This window comes from Dermacentor albipictus, chromosome 5 (assembly GCF_038994185.2).
Source record: "Dermacentor albipictus isolate Rhodes 1998 colony chromosome 5, USDA_Dalb.pri_finalv2, whole genome shotgun sequence".
NCBI lineage: Eukaryota > Metazoa > Arthropoda > Arachnida > Ixodida > Ixodidae > Dermacentor > Dermacentor albipictus.
This window is the reverse complement of record NC_091825.1, coordinates 9901775-9928875: the sequence shown is the minus strand read 5'-3', so window position 1 is coordinate 9928875 and position 27101 is coordinate 9901775. Positions and strand designations below refer to the sequence as shown.

General features: G+C 46.7%; 1 protein-coding gene across 1 annotated transcript in view; it reads left to right on the top strand.

Moving 5' to 3' along the window:
• The window catches only part of Galphai (G protein alpha i subunit), a 185697-nt gene that overhangs the window by 109941 nt on the left and 48655 nt on the right, over nucleotides 1–27101 (top strand). The window contains exons 5-6 of the mRNA XM_065451579.2: nucleotides 11613–11741; nucleotides 22063–22192. Coding sequence (XP_065307651.1) covers nucleotides 11613–11741; nucleotides 22063–22192 — 259 coding nt within the window. The remainder of the gene's footprint in view (nucleotides 1–11612; nucleotides 11742–22062; nucleotides 22193–27101) is intronic.

Sequence of the window (27101 nt, the reverse complement as noted above, 5' to 3'; positions counted from 1 at the left end):
AGACACAACGTAGAGAGTTTCATGGCTGCTGCTCTCCTTGTAGGTCATGACAACATCAAGCTTTCCAAGTAGCGGTAAAGGAGAACTTGCCCCATAAGCAAATACTTTCTTAGATGTCTTGGACAGCGTTTCCTTGCTTAGATGATTTTTTAAGCTGTTCGAACTGACGACAGACACGGTAGCGCCAGTATCAATTGTAAAACGGACGTCCTCGCCATCAAGTTTGACATCCACCTGTGGAGATCCCGTGACTGCGTGACAGTGAGAGGAGGTCATGAAAACGTGTTCATCACTGTCAGGGCTGCTGTCGCGCACGACTGCGTGTACGGCTTTGTGTGCTGAACGACACACACTAGCAAAGTGTCCAGTTTTGTGACACGCAGTACACCGTTTGCCGAGAGTGGGGCAACTAGAGCGTCCCTTACTGTGAGGCCATGGTTTTCCCCAGTTGTAGCATGTCGCGTTTGCCCGTTGATGGCGCGGAGGCTCACGAGTCCGTGACGGCTCTTTCCCATGGTGCTTCGGCTGATGAGGTCGCGAGGTGCGCTCGGAGTTTACTGCAAGTGTAGATGCTGACGCCGAGTTTTTCTTACACTGCCAGCTTTCTTGCTCAATCACGGAGATGTCGTGCTCGACCTCTTCAAATAACCTGCCTTGTTTGAGAATTCCTTGCAAGTCGAGGTCATGCTGCATGGCATACCGGCGTAGACGTGTCGACGTTGTAGACAGCAATATTTGATTCTTGATTTCGGTGTCGTCATCGGCGAAAGCACAGTGCCTAACAAGCTGTCGTAGCCTGGCGTAAAATGCGTCGAGCGACTCGTTTTCCATTTGCTTGGCTTGACGGAAGCGGTAAACCTCGAAGGTAGTGTTTACTCGGGGTGCGAAATAGTCAAGCTTCCTACGTGCTGCGGTGTAGAGAGGGGTTGCGTTACTGGAGCCACCGGTGCTTGAAATGGTAGACGCAGCCGTGGCTGCGGGAGGATCGGGTAGTGCACAGTATATGTCGTACACTTCTTCCCCCACGTAGTGTAGTAGTATGGCCGTCTTCCGGGCATCGTCTGTGATACCGCAGGCTACGATGAAGTTTTCGAAGCGTTTCACCCACTTCAACCATTCGGTGCCGATGTTGTTGGCGTCAGTGGCACGCACGTCGAAGAAAGGGAATGATGGAAGCATGTTGTGCGCCATACCGCAAAGTAGAAGCTTCGACAATGTGTGTTGGTATCTTCGTTCTGCTTAAAATCGTTGCTTGGCAGCCTTCGCGAAGTTCAGACGCATCCTCGTCGCCATTGTAACGTATGGTAGTTCAAGTATTGAGACTGATTACGGCCGATTCTCTTGGGAACACACACACATTTATTTCAACGAAACTGCAGCCATCTTGGAAGCTCCCCTGAACCCCAGGGTTACCTTCCTTCATTCCAAAGAGTGCCATACATGGACACTACAGGGGGCAGCTGGTGTAGCCGGCGGCTTGCTCGGTGTTTCGTGACGACGTTGCTGTTGTCTTTGCGGTCCGGGCTTAGATTACGGCTTGTCGGGGGCGTCCGGTACAGGAACGTAAAGCACCTCCACCAGATGTCACGTTGTGGTGACGTTGAAGAACACCGTAGCAATAATGTGAACGACAAAACTAACTTTTATTGGGCGAACCTGTGCCCACAAAACAGGCTACACTTATAGCACAACGATAGCGGCTAACACGGTTGGCGATCGTCGAAAACCTGATCAATGGGTCAAGCACGTCGGCTTTTATACATCAGTCGTCGAATGTTCCAGAGTAATCGCTGGGACCCGCATGCCTTCCACAAAGTTCTACGCCATTCGTGTCGCGCATACATGCAATCAGATTACACAAGGTTCGGTGACAACAGACAGCGGATGGAACCATCGATAACATTCCAGAAACGTCCGACACATGCAAGCGCGTCCTGCGCTGTCCGATAAGATTTGTGAGGCGATGAAACGTGTCGCCCGATAAAGACAAGTACACGTGTCAATACTGTTAACCCCCGAAGGGTTATTCCAGGAATGGAGATACCGACAATATTTGCAATACAATAAAGAATCACACGCACAACAATGAAGATAATGATAACACAAATAAAGGCACTGCTTTTTCGCATATGTTCACAGAAGTAGTAATCCGAGCACAATTGCACTCATCGAGACCACAGCGCGGTGTTATTGATTTAGCGGATCAGAACACTTCTTGACCTGCAGTCTGCAGCTCATCTAGAAATGTACTTAAGAAGAGGAAACCAGTGAATCAGGCAGCATGTTCCATTCCTTAATTACTCCAGGAAAATAGCTATATTTAAAAGTGTCATTTCGTGTTAATGCTGGTGCGATGTACATGCTATGTCTATGTCGGAAGTGTGCGTTGGGCGATAATTTGAAGAAGTGGGACCCGGTAATTTAAATTTTATTATGAGTGATGAGGAAGAGAAATTTTAATCTCTCCACCGCTGTCCTAACTTCTAAAGCAGGATGATTCGCGTTCCAGTACAATTCGCTAGGGAAGTGACAATAGCGATATTTGTTAAATATGAATGTAGCTGCTAAATGCTGTACTCAATCTAATTTGTGACGATTTATTTCTGTGTTTGGGACCCTTACTATTTTTGCATATTTTATAATGGGCCTTGTTAAGGTCTTGAATGCCAGTTTTTTTTTTTTTTTTCCAGGTGTACCACTGCGTAAGCTCTGTCTGAGACTCCTTAGCACTCTACTGGCTTTATTGCATACCATATCTATGTCTGCGTTCCACTTGAGGCCTTCGGTAATACACCTAAGTATTTATGTTGAGTTACCAATTTCAGTTCTGTGTCGCGAATTTTGTAGCTGTTAGCATGAATAACCTTTTTCCTTGTTACGGACATAGACAGGTTTATCTGGGTTCAGCATCATTTGCCATTGGCCACACCATTCCATAATTTTTGTAAACTAGCCTGTAATTGCTGTTGATCGTTTAGTGATATTATCTTATTGTATAACACACAATTGTCCACAAATAATCGTGGTGGAACAGTTGTACAATTTGCAAGATCATTAACAAATATTAGGAGTAGGAGGGACCCTACTTACACTGCCCGGAGGTACCCCTGACAGTACTGGTAGGAGACTTGATTTACAGCCACCTATTTCGATGTATTGTTCTTATAATTTTTAAAGAAAGCATCAATTTTCAACAATTTTTGGCGGGATACTTTATCAAATGCTTCAGAGAAATCTAAAGAAATAGGATTATCTGTGCACACTCATTTATTTTTTCAGAGAGGTTATGAACTAATTCAACAAGTTGCGTTATTGTAGACGGAACAATAACGCAACAACATGGATTCCCCTTGTGGAATCCATGTTGAGTTGGTGACAATAAAGTGTGTTTCCAGATAATTTGAAAGGTGTTCACTAGTAATGTGCTCCAGTAACTTAGAGCTGGTGCTTGTAAGGGAAATGGGCCTGTAGTTTCCTACGTCTGTCGTGATGCCACCTTTATAAATAGGTACAATTTTGGCATGTTTCCAAGCTCTAGGAACGGAACTTTGGTTAATGGATGATTGAAAGATGATCGTTAAGTATTTAGCCTTCCTCTCAGCATGCCGGTATAAAAACTCATTGGGAATGCAGTCTGTACCGACACTTTTTTTAACATTAATACACAAAAGAAGGTGTGGGACGCCTGCTTCATTAATCACCACATTGTCAGCCGAAGGATGGTCAGGATAAACAAGCAGAATCGGTACAGGTCTGTCTCACGGGTGAATACGGAAGAGAAAAAAGAATTAGAAGCTTCTGTACACTCCTTTGTGACATTTTGATTATGTGAATAAGATTTAGTTGATCGGTTGACATATCGCCAGAACTTCATCTGAGAGAAACTTTTTCAGTGTTATGTTATAGAACGTATGCCTCGAATCCCGAACAAGACAGTTAAGTTCTTTCGTCATTTGTCGTAAGGTATTCAACATTTCTGGGCTTGAATTTTTGGAACATGCTTTCCTTTTCCTCTGGATTCTTCGTTTTGAATGAACTATTTTTCTGTTTATCTGTGGATTCTTATGCTTTCTTTTTTTGTTTAATTTAGGAATAAAATGTTCAATGCAATGAGCCACCACTGACGAGAAGTGTCCCCAAAGCAGTTCGTACTAGCCTTGGATTCGTATATTGTGGAGAACTCATCAAAGGAATGTTCAAGGTAGTGCAGTATGCTAACATGCAAATTCAATATCTGCTTCAGTAATTCCTTATCCAAAGGGAGTGGAGACAGGTTAAAAGGAAGCATAACCATTTTATGATCAGCTAAACCTTCACCAACTTCACATTCATTTATATAGCTAGTTAGAGAATCAGACACAAAAAGAAGGTCTAGAATGGAAGACCTTGATGCACAAATCCACGTATAATCATTTACGACTTGTACAACGTTGTAACAGAATATTAATTTTAATGTTCACTGAGTGCCACGTTTGTTTCACCAGGTAAATATGAGTTCCAATCAATATGTGAAAGATTGGAATCACCCAAAAGCACAATATTGTCACCCTCTTTAAAATTGAAATCCATGAATTTATGAAGTTGAAGAATTTGCTCTGTTGTCGTATTTGGTGCTCTGTATAGGCCAGTATAGTGCTCTGTATAGGCCAGTAAGGTGCCTGGTGGTGGTCTCGTGCGGACGATGCCCTCTCGGTGAGCGCATATTTCCCCCCTCATCTTTTAAGAGGTTCAATACTTACAAGCATTTGTCTCGCAAACCATATTTATTTCAAGGGAATTTTCCACGTCTCAATAATTTCTCTCGTTGTATTCGAGTGCTGATTGCCGTGTTATAGTTTGTTAACGAAGCTTTCCGTCACGTCTAAATATTTCAAGGCAGTTTGTCGTGTGCGTATCATGGCCACGCACGCTTATATCGCCTTCCGTTTCTCTACCACGGTTGCGCTTTAAAACCACGGCGCTGCAATTTTGCTTCAGAGACTTTCCTTTCCTTCCTTCTTCTCCGCCCTTAAACTGGCTCTCTTAACTACTACATGCAGAGACAAAGCAACAACGCGCGCATTAGATCCCATAGATGAGGTGAATATTTACAATTATTATTAGGGTTATAATTATATTCGAGTGCTGATTGCTGTGCTATCGCTTGTTAACGAAGCTTTCCCTCAAGTCTAAATATTTTAAGGCAGTTGGTCGTGTGCGTATCATAGCCACGCATGCTTATATCGCCTTCCGTTTCTCTACCACGGGTGTGCTTTAAAACCACGGCGCTGCAATTTTTGCTTTCCTTTCCTTCCTTCTTCTCCGCCCTTAAGCTGCCTCTCTTAACTACTACACGCAGAGACAAAGCAACAGCGCGCGCATGCGATCCCATAGATGAGATGAATACATATATATATAGAACATTATCAGTCATAACTCTCGTAGTATAGCCTTCTGGGTCGTTTCCTTTTTTTTTTCTTTCGAAAGTAGTCCTATTAGGGTTATTATAATTACACGAAGGTATTTCGCCCTCATCAGCAGCTGTCCTTGAGATAGTTATTCTGGCGGCTAGCTTCCCACGCTATGCGTGCCGCCCTCGCACCTGTTTAAGCTTTTCCTAGACGCTAGAGTTATACTATGTCCGCGCAACCTTGAGCAATCGGAAAGCGCATTTTCCCCTCTTGGCTACCGGGGCTTAGCGGAGAGACGAGAACTAGGAGTCGGATTCCTGATTAATAAGGAAATAGCTGGTAACATACAGGAATTTATAGCATTAACGAGAGGGTGGCAGGTCTTGTTGTGAAGCTTAATAAGAGGTACAAATTGAAGGTGGTACAAGTCTATGCCCCTACATGCAGTCATGATGACCAGGAAGTCTAAAGCTTTTATGAAGACGTGGAATCGGCGATGGGTAAAGTCAAAACAAAATACGCTATACTGATGGGCGACTTCAATGCCAGGGTAGGCAAGAAACCGGCTGGAGACAAGTCAGTGGGGGAATATGGCATAGGCTCTAGGAATAGCAGAGGAGAGTTATTAGTAGAGTTTGCAGAACAGAATAATATGCGGATAATGAATATCTTTTTCCGCAAGCGGGTTAGTCGAAAGTGGACGTGGAGGAGCCCGAACGGTGAGACTAGAAATGAAATCGACTTCATTCTCTGCGCGAACCCTGGCATCATACAAGATGTAGACGTGCTCGGCAAGGTACGCTGCAGTAACCATAGGATGGTAAGAACTCGAATTAGCCTAGACTTGAGGAGGGAACGGAAGAAACTGGTACACAAGAAGCCAATCAATGAATTAGCGGTAAGAGGGAAACTAGAGGAATTCCGGATCAAGCTACAGAACAGGTATTCGGCTTTAACTCAGGAAGAGGACCTTAGTGTTGAAGCAATGAACGACAATTTCGTGGGCATCATTAAGGAGTGCGCAATAGAAGTCGGTGGTAACGCCGTTAGACAGGAAACCAGTAAGCTATCGCAGCAGACGAAAGATCTGATCAAGAAACGCCAATGTATGAAAGCCTCTAACCCTACAGCTAGAATAGAACTGGCAGAACTTTCTAAGTTAATCAACAAGCGTAAGACAGCGGACATCAGGAACTATAATATGGATAGAATTGAACAGGCTCTCGGGAACGGAGGAAGCCTAAAAACAGTGAAGAGGAAACTAGGAATAGGCAAGAATTAGATGTGTGTGTTAAAGGGCCCCTGAAACGGTTCGGACAAATTTTGTAGGCGCGTAGGGTACAGCCTAAGTAGAACATTCGCACCACAATTTAAGTGAAGCGTTACGTATTAATGGAGCTGCAAGCGATTAGAAGTTACCCTCCTCCCTAGCTATGCTTTTCCTCCTCAACTCGCTCGCCGAGCGAGCGGCGCTAAGCTCCGCCTTCACTGGTTCAGCGTCACGATGCGACGTCACATCGCTCACTTCCGGTTGTTTAGGAGCACGCCCCCTCCCGCGCGAGACCTCTCCGCTAGCCCCTTGGCCGTCGACCGAGAGCTATCGAAGCAGCGTGCGTTGCGAGCATTCTGTCGTAGCGCCGAACGTGTCCGGTACTCCGCTAAAAACAGGCAAGCTGGTCATTTCAGCAAATGACTGGAGGCATAAACTCAAGCTGATGAAGGAACTTTAGCGTAGACGTACGTGAGCAGCCTGATCGGTCTGCACGGTCCAGACACTTGCTGGCGCAGCGCTTAACCAGTCAAACAAAGCGCTAATATTGCTCTAACCAAGTGTAAAGCATTTTAAACATTTATAAATCAACGTGTTGGTGATTACACTCCTGCGAAAAATACACACCAGCAGCAAAGAATACACTTCGTTGCTGCTACTGTGTATGGTTGAGCTCTGTGCCACCAGGTGGCTGCACCGTGCAGACCATTCACATTTGCCCTTCTGCTCATCTCGTGGCTCATCCCGGCACAGTCAAGCGGCCAGACCCTGTCCCCTTGCGCTTGCGTTTGCCCTAATACTGGACTCGCGGTTTGCAGGTCGCTAGGTTTGCAGTCCACAAGGCAACAAAGTCGAATCATAGTGCTCGCGAAAAGACTGAGACCGACTCTGACCGCGGAGCTCTCGTCAAAATGGAGTACGTTGTAACACAAGCAGACGACACTTGCTGTGTGCCGGAAGTGCTGAAGTGTACTAAAAAACTATTCTTGTGTATTCTCTTTAAGTTATTTTCTTTTTACAAAAACAAAGTAACTAACATTCCAACTATTACGAGCATCATTTGTTCACCATAAAGTTGGAAAAATTATCGACCACGCGCCCTGGTCAGCCAATCAGATAGCTCGCCCATGTGACGTAATATGGGTTATTTGCATCATATGGGTAGGGGCGGCTTAAAATTCCGCCGAGCAGTGCGCTGCGATCGGCAGCGATGGGTATTTTCAAAAACCTTATAATAAATTACACGCTTTACGCAGAGCACTTAGATGCATGAATTAATGATCAGAAGAACCTACTCTAACGACTCAGTACGTTTGTAGAAAATCGCCAAAATCGTTTCAGGGTCCCTTTAAGAGACAAAGCCGGCAATATCGTTACTAATATGGATGAGATAGTTCAAGTGGCTTAGGAGTTCTATAGAGATTTATGCAGTACGAGTGGCACCCTCGACGATAGTGGAAGAGAGAATAGCCTAGAGGAATTCGAAATCCCACAGGTAACGCCAGAAGAAGTAAAGAAAGCCTTAGGAGCTATGCAAAGGGGGAAGGCAGCTGGGGAGGATCAGGTAGCAGATTTGTTGAAGGATGGTGGTCAGATTGTTCTAGAGAAACAGGCCACCCTGTATACGCAATGCCTCATAACCTCGAGCGTACCGGAATCTTGGAAGAACGCTAACATAATCCTAATCCATAAGAAAGGGGACGCCAAAGACTTGAAAAAATTATAGACCGATGAGCTTACTGTCCGTTGCCTGTCCGTTGAAAAGTATTTACTAAGGTAATCGCAAATAGATTCAGGAACACCTTAGACTTCTGTCAACCAAAGGACCAGGCAGGATTCCGTAAAGGCTACTCAACAATAGACCATATTCACACTATCAATCAAGTAATAGAGAAATGTGCAGAATATAACCAACCCTTATATATAGCGTTCATTGACTACGAGAAAGCGTTTGATTCAGTCGAAACCTCAGCAGTCATGGCGGCATTACGGAATCAGGGTGTAGATGAGCCATATGTAAAAATACTGGAAGATATCTATAGCGGCTCTACAGCCACCGTAGTCCTCCACAAAGAAAGCAACAAAATCCCAATAAAGAAAGGCGTCAGACAGGGAGATACGATCTCTCCAATGCTATTCACAGCATGTTTACAGGAGGTATTCAGAGACCTGGAGTGGGAAGAATTGGGGATAAGAGTTAATGGAGAATACCTTGGCAACTTGCGATTCGCTGATGATATTGCCTTGCTTAGTAACTCAGGAGACCAATTGCAATGCATGCTCACTGACCTGGAGAGGCAAAGGAAATGGGTGGGTCTGAAAATTAATCTGCAGAAAACTAATGTATGTTTAACAGTCTCGGAAGAGAACAGCAGTTTACGATAGGTAGCGAGGCACTGGATGTGGTAAGGGAATACATCTACTTAGGGCAGGTAGTGACCACGGATCCGGATCATGAGACTGAAATAACCAGAAGAATAAGAATTGGCTGGGGTGCGTTTGGCAGGCATTCTCAAATCATGAACAGCAGGTTGCCACTATCCCTCAAAAGGGAAGTGTATAACAGCTGTGCGTTACCAGTACTCACATATGGGGCAGAAACCTGGAGGCTTACGAAATGGATTCTGCTGAAATTGAGGACGACGCAACGAGCCATGGAAAGATGAATGATGGGTCTGTGTAGGGATAAGAAAAGAGCAGATTGGGTGAGGCAACAAACGCGGGTAAATGACATCTTAGTTGAAATCAAGAAAAAGAAATGGGCATGGGCCGGACATGTAATGAGGAGGGAAGATAACCGATGGTCATTAAGGGTTACGGACTGGATTCCAAGGGAAGGGAAGCGTAGCAGGGGGCGGCAGAAAGTTAGGTGGGCGGATGACATTAAGACGTTTGCAGGGACAACATGGCCACAATTTCTACATGACCGGGGTAGTTGGAGAAGTATGGGAGAGGCCTTTGCCCTGCAGTGGGCGTAACTAGGCTGATGATGATGATGATGCTGCTGCTGATGATGATAGGCCTCCAATAAAAACACTGCAATTACTTAACGTTGTCTTGATCCAAGCGCTCTAATGGAATGATGAGGATCTGTGCAAAGATCGTTGCAATGTGCTGGCATGCTGCGTACTTTGCACTTCCAGTCAACGAGAACGTTTTGCTATCGTATGCTGAGTCCACTCGTGTCCCATTGATAGTAAAATGTATCGCAAACTCTTGAAGGGAAAATTATGAAGGGTGCAGTCATAGTTTAAAAATGGCAGGTGATCAGGACTGGCCAGGCTCTGTTTTGAAAGGGTTAGGTCGTCACATTTCCTTCTTTAGATGACTCTTTTAAGGTAAACTTACAGTAGATGCTTCTGCATTTAACTGCCGTGCTCTTAAGGCAAGTCTCCAGCGTTCTTCAGGACAAAGCAGTACAGCATACTGCGGCCGTCGTCTCCTATCTCGAAGGCAGTGACGGTGACACACTAGCATGGGGTTCACCATTCTAGTTCCTTTAAAAAAATTAAAGTACTGAAAATCCTATTTTCACATCAAAGTGATGTCCAATCATAACTGCAGACGCCAGCTACACTGTCATTAATTTTTTTTCATGTTTCGAAGGGCAAGTTCACATAACAAACTACTGAACTCTCATGTTCATTATAAATGAGTTTGATTTTTGGCGACTGTGGGTTGACACTGAATTCATAATGCCTCGAATCGTAAGGCCCTCCTTCCTCCTGCGATTTGCAGTGAATTAGTACAGTCGGCACACTGCTGAGCAGAAACAGTTGGTGTGGTGGGCTAGTTACGATAGCAGCACGAACAGCTTGCATGACAAATATAAATTGCTGTTGCTGCCTACGAGCATCGAGTTCCTCGATTTCGTCGTCATTGATCAGGGACTGCAGCAGTGTGTCAGTCGTGCCATCTTCACAAGTCATGCAAAATGCGATGACAGATGTGGACACGACATTACACTCGTCAAGCGGCGCATTGGTGTTCCGGAGCTGCCTAAAATCGTCAATAAGCTGTGCTTCAAAGGCGTCGTGCCCAAACGCACTCAAGTACATGGCTTTGCAGTTTTTAGCGCGGTAACTTAATGCACAATGTGCCAAATGGCTTCAAAGCGTGGAAAGCATGGCAAGGGTTGAGCGTTGCATTAGGCTGCTTCCCAAAAGTCAGCTTCGCCACAACGGAGTAGTGTTATGCAGTGAAGCATACGTGACGCGGCGGTGATGCATACCAAGGTTGAAAAGGGGCCATTGTCACGAGACGCTGTGTTCTTTGATCATATGTATGTGCCCCCGCCATCTCCTGTCACAGTGCGAGCACTGATACACCTAATAAGTGTACTAGTAGGCCTTTGGAACTATTTTGGACATGCCTGTATCAATTTGAGCCTTTGGGTTCAGTGTAAGGCATGCATTCACTTTTTCGGACTGCCCAGTTCTTTTTAATTTGACGTTGACTGTAGTAGCCTGGCAAAATTAGTGCCAAGAGTCGGCCCACTAGTGATGCAAAGCTATCGATTGTAATATCGATGATTGTTGAAGTACCTTGTGCAACAACTATTGACAGTGCTCTGTTGATATCAACAATACTTTGGACTGACTATTGATCGTGCACTATTGATAATGTAAAATCATGTGATGTACCATACGTAAACACCGTAGCAAACTTTGCGACATATTTACTACAGTCATTGCAAAATTTCTGACGATATCACTAGCCAAGAATTGAAAAACTACCAATAGTTTCAATGCGAAATATTTTAATAGTATCAGTAGTAATACTATTGATTGTCTTTTTTACATTATCGCTAGCTTGAAAAGATGTATTGGTACTCGATAGTCAATTTACTGATTCATTAGTGTAACTGTGGCACGGCAAAGACAACACGATTGGAGAGAGGCCTTTGACCTGCAGTGTGGCGTGACTGACTACAATCTCCTTCCTACCTACAGCTACCTGAACGCTTTGGACCGCATCTCAATGCCAAGCTACACACCAACACAGCAAGATGTGCTACGAACACGAGTCAAAACAACGGGCATCGTTGAGACGCACTTTGTCTTCAAAGAGTTGCACTTCAAGTGAGTAAGACCTGTGGTGCACAATGTTTTTGATGCATTGCTTGTGGTGGAGGTGATGATAACACAAGAAAGAATTGTTGATCATTTTGTGAAATCTGTAAATTGACAGTAATTATCCAAATCTAACACACCTTTTTTCGAAGAACATGGGTCCAACAAGTGTTACAAGTCTGCGTGTTACAGTTAGATACAAAACCAAAACTGGGTTCATGGCATTTGCAGCATCTAGCCGACAGCACATTTTCGTGAAAGTTGCTGTGAATTCATTTTGTTGTCAACCGCTATATGTGGGCTTGTTGTCTGTGGCAAGTGAAGTGCAAATGGTGACAAAAATGCACTGCTTTTATTATGAAACTTTATTTTAAAAGAAGTTTCCCTTCTGTAAAGGTAAATTCTTCATGTCTTGTTTTTCCAGATCACGAACATTAAGGGCATGCCATATTTTTCTTTTATAAATCGGGTGCACATTACATTTAAATGCCCTTTTATTCTCTTACTTTGAACCCATGAAAATTAAATGCATGTTGGTCAGATAAATCTAGTATAATGAAATTCAAACATTTTTTAGTGCTGACCTTTAAGTCGACAACATTGTTGCAAGTAGAGTAAAAAATTTTCAGTGCATGGAAGGAATGCGCACCTTATCAGACGTCAGTCTCAGTGTAAAGATTGCCTCTCCGCTTCAGGCATGCGCAAAAGAACAACATTCTGTTAGACTTTTGATAAGTGAAGTAGTAAAACTTATTGCTACTCATCAATGAATGAAACATAGTGTATGTTGTTCTGTCACATGCTTTGTTTCTATGCTGTGAAGGTTGACCATGGGATACGAACTAGACCGATCTCTTAACACACCGATGAATGAACGCTGTGGGGAGCACACGCGCCCATCTTCCCCCGCGCCGTCGCGTCGAGAGCCGGCATAGACAGGGGAGAGGCGCACTATGCCCTCTCCCGATTCTCCCTCTCGCGGCGCGCGCGTGCCCTTCCTCCCCGACTTGCGAGCGGGTAGCTGACGGGCGAGGAGGACATTCCTCTCGCCCAGGTAAAAAGGTACAAAACAGCGCGACCGGGAGAGACCCTCTCTCTCTGAGGCCGGACCCCTAACCTGCCGGACTGGAGTACCTGCCGCAACCCGTGAGTGACCACGTTGCTTGACTATCCCAGCCTATTTATTACTATTACAGAGAGGACGTCCCTCTGCCAGTGTTCTTTATTGCCGGTAGCAATAAACGTTCTTACAGTTGACGCTGCTGGTTGCCTTATTCGTTCGAACACGGCGTAGCCGCGATTCTCGCGCTACGGGTTGGGGAGTAACACAAAGCGACTGCGGGGGGCTAGATCCGGAGCTCGCTTTCAGCCCTAGCCGCACGCAGAGTGGAACCCCCACAACGCTAAGCTTGATGATGCATGTTTTGCCACAGCAGATATGGGAGCCTGCGAGATGCTCGTTGACCAAGTCAAGCACATTGAGTTCTGATGCCACAGCTCATTGCAGCTGTTGAAGCAGTAGTAAGGGACAATTGATTGGTGATGGGCAAATAGACACAAATGAGCACGTCACACTGTTTGTGGTGTGCTCTGGTTTCAAGCAGCGTTGGCAAAGTGAATGCTGCAGTTGCTCATAGAAGAGCCGAAACGTGTGGGTGGTCCATGAACTTGAGTTGAGCTTTGATTGAGGAAATGATTTCTTTGCTAAATTTGTCACTGGGCACGAGGCATTGGTCTAAGCACCACATCCACATCATTTTTTTTTTTTATCCCCGAAACCAAGAGGCGGGCATCTGCCGGGGTGGTTGTGCTCAATTTTTTCTAGAATTAGAAATGCTCATTATTTTACCAACACAGCAAAAGTCATTACGTTGCAACAAGGTTTAATAGAGAGCCATAATTACTTCTTTCAATCTATTATTGCATCTGCTGCAGCATGAGCATTTCAAAGGAAATTTTGCTTGCTCAGTTATATCCCATTTTGTTATTACAAGGTTTGACTTCAGATGAATGGATTGTTGGGCTAGTTGGTCTTGCATTTCTGACGGAGAAAATTAGCGCAACAAAGACAATGCACGCCAGAGAAAAAAGACAGACAAGCGCACAACTGTCTAATAGCACGAAGGCCTTCACATATGTCACCTTGTCATGCAATTGCACAATAAAAATTAAAATTTTTGTGTATAGGCAATTGAAAAAAAGAAAACAATTTTTGATGAGAAAGAAATGGGATTTCGTTGTACTTGAGAGTCAGTGACCAAAGAAAGTTTCATGCTGTGTTGGCACTATCTTCACACCGGTGTTCTGAAGTGAAGCGTTTGTGTCCACTCTGCCGGCCATGGCTGATAGTGTTGCCTGCAATAAGGCAGTGCTATCAGGCAGAGGAGAGTGAACGCTTTGCTTTAGCTGCCTGTCACTTCGGTGGGTGTTCGAAACTCGAGATATGCGACCTCCAGGCACTAAACGCCTGGAAGGACGTTCCACATGAAACCATAGCCATGTCGGCTCACCCTGACTTAGCACATGCTGCAGGTTACCCCTGGCAGCCATAGCTGTGCTCATCCTATAGCACAGCCATGACTGTGCTATAGGATGAGATGTGTGCTTACCTTCCCCACCCTCTTCCCTCGCTTGCATGGGAAGGCAAGCACTATCCTTCCCAGCTCACCCCCTATTGCTTTGCCTCGCACCCACAACATACAGCACACAATAGTCTTATCACACTTGGGCTTTATATAAACGAGAAGAAAGGGAGTTATCGGGCCCCTCGGATAACTCCCTTTCTTCTCGTTTATTACATAACGAGGGTCTCGAATCCGGCAACATTGATGCCTTCAGGTAGCATATGTGGGTTTATTGACCAGTTGCCTTCACCCAAAATGATCACGTTCTCATTACGCCTGTGGCAACAAGGACGTTCCACGTCCGCCGCCATGGTCTGTGAGTGGTGGCGCTGGCTAACACTCCCAGGGTTTACTAGTACGCATAAATACCCAAGAAAGTGGATGGGGAAACAGCGCCGCGGTAGCTCAATTGGTAGAGCATCGCATGCGAAATGCAAAGGTTGTGGGTTTGGTTCCCACCTGCGGCAAGTTGTTTCTTCATCCACTTTAATTTCCATTAATTTATCGTTTCTTCGTTCCATTTATTAAGCACAAGTAATTTCCCCTATGTTGTCCTTGGTGTCAGTGTTTGTTGGTTTCTCATGATTTGGGCTTTATATGGAATACAACGGCGAGCTGCCTCACTTAGGCAGCCACTCTCTGTCGCACAATGCGCTATTTGAGAGGTGTGCTCGCACCTCTCAATTTTCGTTATATTCAAAGTTTGTATGAACACACTTCGTTATGTTCAGGTTCAAAATACAGTGGAACCCCGGTTATACATCCCACGGTTTCGCGACGACCTGCGTTTTACGACGGATTAGCGCAGTCCCGGCGAAGTCCCCATAGAAGCAATGCATTAAAAACCCCGGTTATCCAACGCAATTTTACGCCTGACCCGCATTATACAACGACCCTCGTGTTTCTCTCGCCCGCGACGCTTCCTGTGCTGAAATAGCGCCTTTTCTTCTCCGCAATCACTACCTCCCTCTGTTATCGGTGGTGTCGCCTCTCGCGTTGGGGAAGCATTTCTTTCCCCCCCACCAGCAGCCGCCTGCAACGCCCGCTGTGCTGAAATAGCGCCTTTTTTTTTCTCCACAATCACTTGCTCCCTCTCTTCTCAACTTCGTCGCATTGGGGAAGCGTTCCCCCCCCCCCCCCACCAGCAGCCGCCCGCTGTGCTGAAATAGCACCTTTTCTTCTCCACAATCACTTTCTCCCTCTCTTCTCAACTTCGTTGCCTCTCGTCGCATTGGGGAAGTGTTTCTCTCCCCCTGCACCCGCAACGCCCGCTGTGCTGAAAACGCACCTTTTCTTCTCCACAATCACTTTCTCCCTGCCTTCTCAACTTTGTTGCCTCTCGTCGCGTTGGGGAAGCATTTCTCTCCCCTCACGCCAGCAGCCGCCCGCTGTGCTGAAATAGCACCTTTTCTTCTCCACAATCACTTTCTCCCTGCCTTCTCAACTTTGTTGCCTCTCGTCGCGTTGGGGAAGCATTTCTCTCACGCCAGCAGCCGCCCGCTCTGCTGAAATAGCACCTTTTCTTCTCCACAATCACTTTCTCCCTGCCTTCTCAACTTTGTTGCCTCTCGTCGCGTTGGGGAAGCATTTCTCTCCCCTCACGCCAGCAGCCGCCCGCTGTGCTGAAATAGCACCTTTTCTTCTCCACAATCACTTTCTCCCTGCCTTCTCAACTTTGTTGCCTCTCGTCGCGTTGGGGAAGCATTTCTCTCCCCTCACGCCAGCAGCCGCCCGCTGTGCTGAAATAGCACCTTTTCTTCTCCACAATCACTTTCTCCCTGCCTTCTCAACTTTGTTGCCTCTCGTCGCGTTGGGGAAGCATTTCTCTCCCCTCACGCCAGCAGCCGCCCGCTGTGCTGAAATAGCACCTTTTCTTCTCCACAATCACTTTCTCCCTGCCTTCTCAACTTTGTTGCCTCTCGTCGCGTTGGGGAAGCATTTCTCTCCCCTCACGCCAGCAGCCGCCCGCTGTGCTGAAAACGCACCTTTTCTTCTCCACAATCACTTTCTCCCTCTCTTCTCGAAGGCGTCGCCTCTCGTCACGTTGGGGTAGCAGATCGCTGACAAGGTAGCGTGGAGAGGCCTAGGTTTATCACATGTGTTCTTCGTCGTAATCCTAGCGACCAGCGTTGAGCGGAGGTTTTGAGTTGTGTGGAGCAACGCGATGCATGATGTCCCGAAAGCACACTTTTCTGTCGCTCAGTGATAAGCTGAATGTTTTCAAGGAAGTGGAAAAGCAGCATGAAGCCACGAAAGCCAGCATTGCCCGGGACCTTAAAGGATACCCGAATCTTCGCTTAAGACGATCCTGGCAAACTACCCGGCGATATCGCAGAATGCCAACAAGTTCGGGCTCAAGCGGAAAGCGGCAAAAGAAGGGCACTATGAGAAGTTAGAAAAAGTTCTCGTCAAGTGGCTGCATCAAGCTCGGAGCTCTGCGATCAACGTTGACGGCGCCATTCTAAGAGAAGAGGCTGACTTCGTGGCATTTCTTCTGGGCATAGACGACTTTCAGGCATCGAACAGGTGGCTGGATCGCTTTAAAACACGAAACAGAATTGTGTACAGCCGCTCCTGTGGAGAAAGCACTTCCGTGGGCGTTTCGACGCTAACGAGTGGATGGAGTCGCGGCCGGAGATGATTGCTGCATACAAGCCCTGCAACATTTTCAACACAGATGAGAGCGGTATTTTTTAACATATGCAGCTTGAGCAAACCCTTGCGTTTAAGGGTGACAGCTGTCATGGTGGCAAGCGTAGTAAAGAGCGTGTGACAGCACTATTCTGTGCTAACGAGGACGGTTCTGAGAGGCTGCCCGTGCTCGTTGTTTGAAAGTTTGCCGACACCACTGCGATATCGGACGAGGACAACGACGACGCCACAGACGCTGTGCCTGTGCCTGCTACGTTCCCCAACGTGCTACGGCACATAGACAGCATCCGGAACTTCATCTGTTCACCCGACGCCGCAGAGGACCTCCTTTTAGACGTTGCCCAACTCAAGTGAAAGCTCTTGGTTCCCGGATCAAGCAAGGTCCAAAAGAAACATACCTGACTTTTTTTAAAAGTTCGAGCCGGCTGGCGGGAATCGCGGCAGCGGGCAGTGGAGTGCAGTAAAGGCTCGTTTGAATAAAGCATGATTGGGACCTGTACTGCAGCACTAACTCTTATCGCATTTACTTATTTGGTAATTTGGGTTTCCAAGCCCTGCAGAGTATGTTAGTAGTTTACATTGAAGTTTCTTGTAAATCCGTCACACGAAATCAGTAGTATTTTTATAGGCATAAATTATGTTCGGATTTTACTGCGCTTTTTTGCGGCCCCGAGAAAGTCTTATAATCGGAATTCCACTGTACATGGAGTTTATGGGAAAGTTAGAAAAAGTTAATTACGTTATGTCAAGAATTTCCTTATTTTGAAGCTTGTTACATTTAGGTTTAACTGCGCTCAGTCTACAGGCTGGCGCCACTAGCAGCACCTGCTTTTGCAGTCAAGCTCACTTCCCAAGTATGCTTATCTCCATTTCTCTGCATTCCATAAAAAGTGCTTCACAACCACAATTCATGATTACAGTCGCCGATCGATTTTCCGGAGTCCAAAAATTAGGACATGCCCGATTATTTGCTCAGCTTCGCGGCACCGCCGTTCTCTCCATAGACCACAATGTATAACAAATGCCGAAAGTTCGGACACCTTGCAACCTCTCATCTGATTTTTAGGACACTCCTTGAGCCAACTCGATCGAGAGGCAAGGTTTGAGTACGGGCTAGTTGGTATTCCACGGTATAAATCGTCACTTACAGCGCATACATAGAGTCGGACGATGACTCCGAGTCGGAAGTTGACGCACCAAGTGCTACGCTGCCGTCGCATGCGGAGCGTGCACAAGCAGTGACTGTGCTTTCATCCGCCTATAGTGACCATACGACCCTCTCCGAGATTCAGGCTTATCTGATTGCGCGTAAACGGAACAGCGTGCAACGGCGCACTCACAATTTATTCAAGCCTACTGCCGAGCCCTAATAAGTGCATGGAAATAAAGGATTTCATTTTTTTTTTCTTAATCTGCTTTTTCGGACACCTGTTTATTCGGACATTTCCGCAGTCCCCATGAGGTCCGAATAAACGGTCGGCGACTGTATGTTGCACTTAGTGTTACACTGATGATTTTAAGTGAAGAACAGGACGGGGACCTACGTAGCGCTGCGTATGTCCACGTCCTGTCTTTCACTTAGAATTGTCAGTGTAACACTGAGCGCAATATAATCATGAATGTTCACCAACTAGCCCCCTTCATTGCTTCACTAAAGCACAATTCAAGCTCACTGACCAATGCCCGTTCCGATATTGGTTTGTGCCCTCTCAGCCAGCCATTTGCCGTGTGTGTACAGTGGTAGAACAGCTACACCAATTGCACCATGTTGTGCCAAAAGCAATTCTTTGCACCAACCTGCTCCAAAATGACATCTTGGTGGAAAATTCCACCAAGCCTGAGCCAAAAAAGTCGCAGTCGCTTTAGCATGCGCTAAAGAGGATGAAGGTGAAAGCCTGTGTGCTCACGTGACATTCACAACATTACTTCACATTTTCATTCCAAAATGCATTGTTACTTCCTATTTCTTGTTTTTTCCCGCCAAAGGTTGTGGTTTCAAGGGCCTCAATTAGCTCTACCTTAATCAACTGTATTCTAGTTAACTTCACCCTAATTAACACCGGCGGTCACAGGTTCTACTCCCACTAAAGGTCGTGGGTTCTAGTGCCTTAATTGAGTGTGTCATAATTAACTTCGTCTTAACACCTAAGGTAGCGGGTGCAAATCCCATCCTTCACAATGTCAAATGAAATTCAACTTGGAGATATCTCCATGTTGGGTTGTGGGTTCGAATGCCTTATTCAACTTGCCTTAATTGACACTTTCCTGTCCACACCTATACCCATCGATAACCCGCTATTGGTTTCAACTTCAAATCTTGCTGCACTCTGAGCGCTTTCAGACAGCTAGTTCTGTGCAGCACCTAAAAGAGAAATTGCTTTTCTGGTGTAGCTTTTGTGTTCTTTTTTTACACCTTGGGCACTGAACTGCACCAGGGACAGAGGCCAGCGAGCGAGTTTACGCCATCACCTAAGAAGAAAAGACTCCACAGTCAGATCACCAACGGTCACGGATTTATTCGCCCATGATACAGCATACTGCAACAGTCACGGCACTTAAGGGCAAAGGCTCACCGCAAGACCAATTAAATGTGCGCGCATACTGTGCTAGCGCTAACTGGGTAGCGGTCCACCAAGCATGAGAAAGACAAGTTGCAGGAGCAAAGATTGGACGTAACCAACTCTCTTGCCTGTGAGCATCTGCTGCGGCGATGAAGCGCTCGGCAGAAAAAAGCTTAGGTGAAGAGGGCGCTTGGGGAACGCCACTCGAGAGGCCAATCAGGGCACGTCATGTTTACTTACGCTGTGACTTGACTGTGGAAGGGAGAAGCATGGTTTGCGTGAGAAATTAGCGCCAGCCGTATTCGCCATATTGCCGTTACGGTGGCAATTCTGGGAGATTGAGCTTAGCACATTGAGCGAGGGATGAGGCACAAGAAGGCACTTTGATCCCCACAGTCGAAAAGTTTACCTATGCAAGTTTGCGTCTGCCGCCATTACCGCGCAGTGTTTCCCGTCTGCGTGTTGATAATGAAAGCCATGAAGGGCATCGCGAGTGTTATCGGCTGTATAAGTTTGCAAACATTCGCTTAATAACTAGAAAAACAATCGCAGTGTCACGCGCACACAGGTAAACATGAACACATCTCGCTCGATGACCACGGAAACTTGCAGTGAAGACGCTGGAGTGAGGAATCGAGGCCGCAGCGGCGACCTTTGTACATCTCTTGCTTCAATGCGAACAAAATGTAGAAAGCACATCGCATAGGAAGCTACCAGCACTATGCGAACTCTGCAAATATAGCAGATCACTTGAAAGATACGGCGCCCACACGGCCGCTCCGTAAGCAGCAGCCGTCGGAGAACATTGTCGTACCCCCCCCCAACCCCCCCTCATCTCGTCTCTTCTCACTCCTGTCCCTTGCGCGCAACAAAAGGGCACCCTTTTGCATCGCCTTCCTCGCTTATGCACACGAGATAGAGCTGCTTTCGCCAGCTCACCCTCGCAAGCTTTCACTCGCACATACAGCATACGACGCGCGGCGACGATTTTCTCGCCCTTCGTACGGAACCTCACGGCGATGCCGACAACAGAAATGCGCCACATAATTGCCATTGCAATAAAAGGTGCCTATGCCACTGTGCCGACCGTAGCTGTTCAAAGTGGCGCGCAGTGTAGGGATTGTTGGGGAACAAATGATGTTGTATATATTTGCAAATGTTTTCATTTTGTTAAGTTCCATCAGCCATATGTTGCATTATTTGTTAATAGCGTCATGGTCAGATTGAAGGGTCTTGGTATCATCAGTGCAGGTTATTTCTCGATAGACAACATAATCATCGGCAAATAGGTTAATGTATGTGGAAACACAGGAAGGCAAGACATTAATGTAAATAAGAAAGAGCAAAGGGCCTAGTACCATTCCTTGAGGGACCCCAGATCGAACAGCGGTACGCTCTGAAATAATGTTATTTGCAGACACAAACTGGGAACGGTTGGTAAGAAAGATTTCTAGCTGAAAGAGTACTACAAGTGCATGTATGCAGCCTAAGCAGCTTTGCTGGTAATCCGTCCCCCTATGAATGTTGCTGCCTCACAAACTTTTTTCTGAGAGTTGGGCACAAAGCCACTGTCGCGGCATTCTTATGCTTTTTTGCATAAGATGCCTATATTGCGGTGAAGCTCTCAGGAAACCAGTTGCCACGGTGCAACACATGTTAGACCTTCGCTCATTTTTCTTGCTAGAAAATCGGGTGCATGTTAGATTTCTTTGTTTAGGAGCTTTAATGTTACCTCTAGATTAATTTTCTATTTTGGACTTGTAGAAAGCGCGCGTACATTTGATTCGAGGGCACCTTTCAATTCGGCAAATGCTGCCTCATGAGTCAGCTCTGTGTTTTGACATTCTTCTTGCATCTTGTTTTATTCAACCTGCTAGATAATTGAATCAATTTCGTTGGTCCCGGGATAATGGAATTAATGAAAATCGACTGTATCAATGTTTAACTGTGCAACAAACCCGGGTACGGCAAATTATGCTCTACATGCAAAACTTATCTTGAGATAATTGTGTAATATGAATTTTGTAAATGAACTGGACATTTGTGAATGCCTACGACATGTGCCATGAAACAGGCTGCAGTGTTTGCACCTGCTTTTATATTCTCCCCTCCATCATGTTGCTGAGCATGCGTGATAGCATGTTTGGATGTAAATGGGTAGCGTGGGACACACGACAGGCAAATTGGCACTGAGACAAATGCTACTGGGTTGCTGCTTTCCTCACACTTGCTGCTGTGATAGGTTGCCACAAAGTGTAGGCAGTGGCACACACAGATAAGTGCTGTTGTGTATAACGAGGCTCATCACAAATGTTCGTAAACATTCATTATACTCATGTTTGAATGCATGACGTTACTTGATACATCAGACAGCAAGAAGTGCATGAACCAGTTAGGCATAATTGGGTTTGACTGTACTCGTTTACACGTGGCAGTATTGCGCACGGCATTGCCGCTTAGGTGCATTTCCCAAGTCTTTCTCGTACATTGCAGGATGTTTGATGTGGGCGGCCAGCGGTCTGAACGGAAGAAGTGGATCCACTGCTTTGAAGGGGTGACAGCCATCATCTTCTGTGTGGCCCTGAGTGGCTATGACCTTGTACTCGCCGAGGATGAGGAAATGGTGGGTGTTTGCTCATTGCAGGCTCTCCTGCTGCGATACTGGCTGCCTTCCATTTCGTGCTGATGAACGTTTCTGTAACTATACAAAACTATCGGTGAATTGACTGTCGATAGTATCTGTCGTATTTTTTTTTACTAACAATACAGTACACTTCTGTTAGTTACTTTATTTTTATTTTTTGGTTAATTCGACCTCGACCGAAAGTCTTGGCCTGTGGCCACGCATTTCCATGCTCCTAAACTTTCGTTATTTCAATCCTAAAGTTGGCCTTTGCCAGATAATTGGAACTTGGTCAGTCAGCACACATGTGCCTGGCCCCTATGGTAACCCCTTTAGTGGCAGCGTCTGTCTCGGTGAAGCTTAGGGGACAATGAACGCACATCATCTTCCATCAAAAAATGCCTATTCTTCAGCATGTCCTACGAGGATCTTAAAGCAATAATTATAGTTCACAATGTCTGAATACGGTATCCACTCAATTCTAATGCACGCCTGCTCCTTTCTATTAATTTTTTTATTTTGACAGGAAATTGTCCACGCACGGGGCAGTCGGATGCAAAACCAAAACTCCCTTCGTGGCTATGATCGCTTTGTTGACTAAGATTGCCGTCCTTTTCCTAGCCACGAAGGGAGTTTTGGTTTTGCATCCGACTGCACCGTGCGCGGACAATTTGCTGTCCAAATAGGATAGCCAAAACAGACATAGAGCATGTGATCATAGAAATTATCCCAAAGAAAAAGAAGAAAGGGGGCAGCATCTTTATCGTAAACACCTACAGCCCGCCAAAGCAAAAGAAAGCCAAATTCCAAGAGCTCTTCCAAGGCACCAGCAAACTGGCAAAGGGCAACACGCTAGTCATCTTAGGCGATTTTAATGCCAGGGACAAGACCTGGGGATAGAAGAATTTCAACGTTAAAGGAAAGACACTAGCAGAAGCGGCAAATAATGCAGGCTACATCCTCCTCACAGACCCGGAAACCCCTACCAGAATAGGCAACAGCGTCAGTACCGACACTTGTCCGGACCTCACCTTCATCAAAAGACCAAGGCAGGCGCAATGGGAGAACCTGATGGAAAATCTGGGGAGCAACCACTACAAACTCAAAACTCAAGTGACTTCAGACAGACTTAAACGGCAGCTAGGAACAGTCAAAATCACTGATTGGAACGCATTTAGAGAAGCATGTGACGAACACATCAGCGAGGGAGGGATCCAATCGATTGAAGAATGGGGAAACTTACTCAAGCAGAGAGAAGGCGAGCACACCAAAGAGGTCAAAAGAACAACGCAGACACCCGAGGTGGATGCCAGGCTTCTCAGGCTATGGGAAGCCAGACGCGGCTTAACCAAGAGGTGGAAAAGGCAGAAACACAACAGGAAGCTCAGACTTAAAATAGCAGAAATTACAACGAAAGCAGAGGAGTATGCAGCACAATTGGCGAGAACGAACTGGCAACACTTCAGCGACCCCCTCAACGGAACCCTGAGCACGGCTAGGACGTGGCATATCGTGAAAGCGCTCATCGATCCGACTAAAACCAAGGCAGAGAATAACAAATCAATATACCAGCTAATCCACCAATTCGAGGGAACCGACGAGGAACTCTTGGACAAAGTGCGTGTAAAATGCTTCGAGGACACGAACCCGGCGGCATATAGCGGCGATTACCGGGGATGAGAAAATCCAAGCTTAGACAGACCCACCACTCGTGAAGAGGTCTTTGCAGCTATCAGAAGCACAACTAGAAACACGGCAGCGGGTGTGAACAAAATTAACAACACACTCATCCGCAATCTCAGTGACGAGCTAGTCGCAGAACTAACAGACTTCCTCAATAAGCACTGGGCAGCGGAGACCATCCTCGAGGATTAAAAACATGCAGAGGTAGTTATGATACCAAAACCGGGCAAAAAGCTACAAATCGAAAACCTAAGACCCATCTCCCTCACATCATGCCTTGGCAAGTTGTACGAGAGAGTGGTCACGATAAGGCTACAACAATAGATAGAGGATCACGAATTATACCTGCACAGTATGTTCGGATTCAGGGCGAAGTTGTGGACCCAAGACTTACTATTAAAGATCAAGGAAGAAGTTTTAAGCAGAGTTCCCAGGAACGGAGAGAACGTGATAATGGCATTAGACACTAAAGGAGCCTTTGACAACGTGAGCCACAAAGCCATCCTAGCAGGCCTGGATAACCTAAACTGCGGCAGGAGGGTTTTTGGCTACGTCAAAGCTTTCCTCTCCAACAGAACAGCTACGATAGGGCTAGGAGAACTGCGCTCGGAGAAGTTGCATACCCCCAACAAAGGAACCCCCAGGGATCGGTCATTTCACCAACGCTATTTAGCATAGCAATGATTGGCCTAGCGAAACAACTCCAAGAGGTCGAGGGCATACAGTCGCCGACCGATTTTCCGGACTCCGAAAATTCGGACATGCCCGATTATTCGGTCAGCCTCGCGGCACCGCCATTCTCCCCATAGACCATAATGTATAACAACTGCCGAAAGTTCGGACACCTTGCAACCTCTCGTCTGATTTTTTGGACACTCCTTGAGCCAACTCGGTCGAGACCGCCATGCACCGACTCTGACCGGTGCATGGTTCGTCTTGCTGAACGCCATTTTTGCTTTGAACGGAGCTTCCTTGCTGTCGCACGAAGTGGCGCTACTGAAAATCCCCGCTCATCATCATCGTTTCTGCCTAGTTCGATAGAGTGGCTCTGCAACAGTTCCGGTTTCAGCTTAGTAAGCCATGTCAAGACAATCCAGCAGCTGATTTGTTTCTTCGCGCACGACGCTGCGAGCAGGCCGCGTTTTGACGTTTGTGTTACTGGTGTCGGCACGGTGGTGTTTGCTTTGTGTGCTGTGTCGAGGTTTCGGTGATCCAACGCGGCATACGGAAACATCGCGTCAAGTCTCTAATGGCGCCGACAGTGCCCGCGCGGACTGCGCTGCGGAATGCCGGCAAGCGGGTGCCGGGAGGCCTAAGATTTGTCGCCTTCCGATGTGCTCCCTACCGACGCGGAAAATGTTCTGCCGAGACTTGCGCAGTGGTTGCGCTGCGATTCCGGACACCGTCTCATCTCTGTGGTCTCATTGACAGTTTCACGGGTGCCGACACTGCTGTACTGACATGCGCAGAACTCGACGACGGCGAGATCATTCGTCAGGTTTCTGCTGCACCGCCGGACGATGACCGAGTCGGAAGTTGACGCACCATGTGCTACGCTGCCGTCGCATGCGGAGCGTGTACAAGCATTGACTGTGCTTTCCCTCTCCAAGATTGAGGCTTATCTGATTGCGCGTAAACGGAACAGCGTGCAACGGCGCATTCACGATTTCTTCAAGCCTACTGCCGAGCGCGAATAAGTGCGTGGAAATAAAGGATTTTTTTTCTTAATCTGCTTTTTCGGACACCTGTTTATTCGGACATTTCCGCAGTCCCCGTGAGGTCCGAATAAACGGTCGGCGACTGTACACCATGCCATGTACGCCGATGACATAACCATTTGGACCAACATGGCATCACTCAAAGAAAAAGAGACAAGAGGCTGCGACCTGCGTAGAGAACTACGGGAGGGCAAGAGGGCTAGCCTGCTCTACCGACAAATCTGAGCTGCTCAGTCTGGAGAGGGAAACAGAATCGCACGGTCCCAACTAGCGACGAGCTCAAGCTTGGCGTCTACTTCGAGGGAAAACTAATAGCGGAGAAAACGCTCATAAGAATTTTGAACATGTGGATACAGTCGAATCAACGCTGCTCACACATCCTCGCTCTACTCGAGACATCAACTCTACAAGTCGCTCGCATGATAACGCGCATCTCCCACAGACGCTCAGGCATGCGAGAGGAAGACACGCCAAAGCTGGTTAGGAGACTAGTGATCAGCCAGGTTACCTACATTCTCCCGTACTACTACCCAATCAAGAGCGATGTTCAGCAGATAGACGCGATCATACGCAAGGCATACAAAACCGCGCTCCACCTACCACAATGCACATCCAAGGAGAAGCTCTTGGCACTAGGACTTCATAACACTTTCGAAGAACTTAGAGAGGCACAACATGTTGCTCAGTTGCACAGACTACAACAAACTCCGTCTGGCAGGGAGCTTCTGCAGAAGTTGGGATGCAGCGAACAGATGCAAGAAACCCAAAGAACCGCGACTATCCCGGACAAAATACGAAACACAATCAAGGTGGCTCCCATTCCCAAGAACATGGACCCCAACCTACACGAAGAATGCAAGAAGGCAAGAGCCGAATACATCCAAAAGTCACTAGCTTCCCAGACAACAACGGTATACGTGGACGCAGCCACGTACACCAGAAGGGTGAGACAGACCAACCCCAACGCAGTAGCGGTGGTGATAAACTCGGACATGCGAGAAATCGTCAGCGCATCTCTACGGGACTGCACGGTAGTCGAGGTTGAAGAAGCGGCCGTTGCTCTAGCGGCAACGGAGGGCTATCAGACCAGGCGGTCCTTAACGATACTAACCGACTCCCAAACAGCATGCCGAAACTACATGTTAGGCAGAATAGGTCACAGAGCGCTCCGCATACTCCGCTCTGAAGATCACCACACACAAGACCCAGAAAAAGAACAACCAATTAGACACACAATAGTGTGGACGCCAGGTCACACAGACGTGGAAGGCAACCGTGAGGTCGACAGGGTAGCTCGAGGATACACTGTATACTGAGCACCCTCTGCCACTGACCTCCCTCAAGGAAACCGAGCCAGTCCCCAGAGAATACTCGGCTATCCTAAACCACTACAGTGGAACCCCGTTCATACGTTTTTCACCAGACCAAGGAAAAAAAATGTAACAGCTGGGAAAACGTAACAGTGAGGAAAGCTCTGAAAATGAATGAAAAAAGTGCAGCTTCAACTA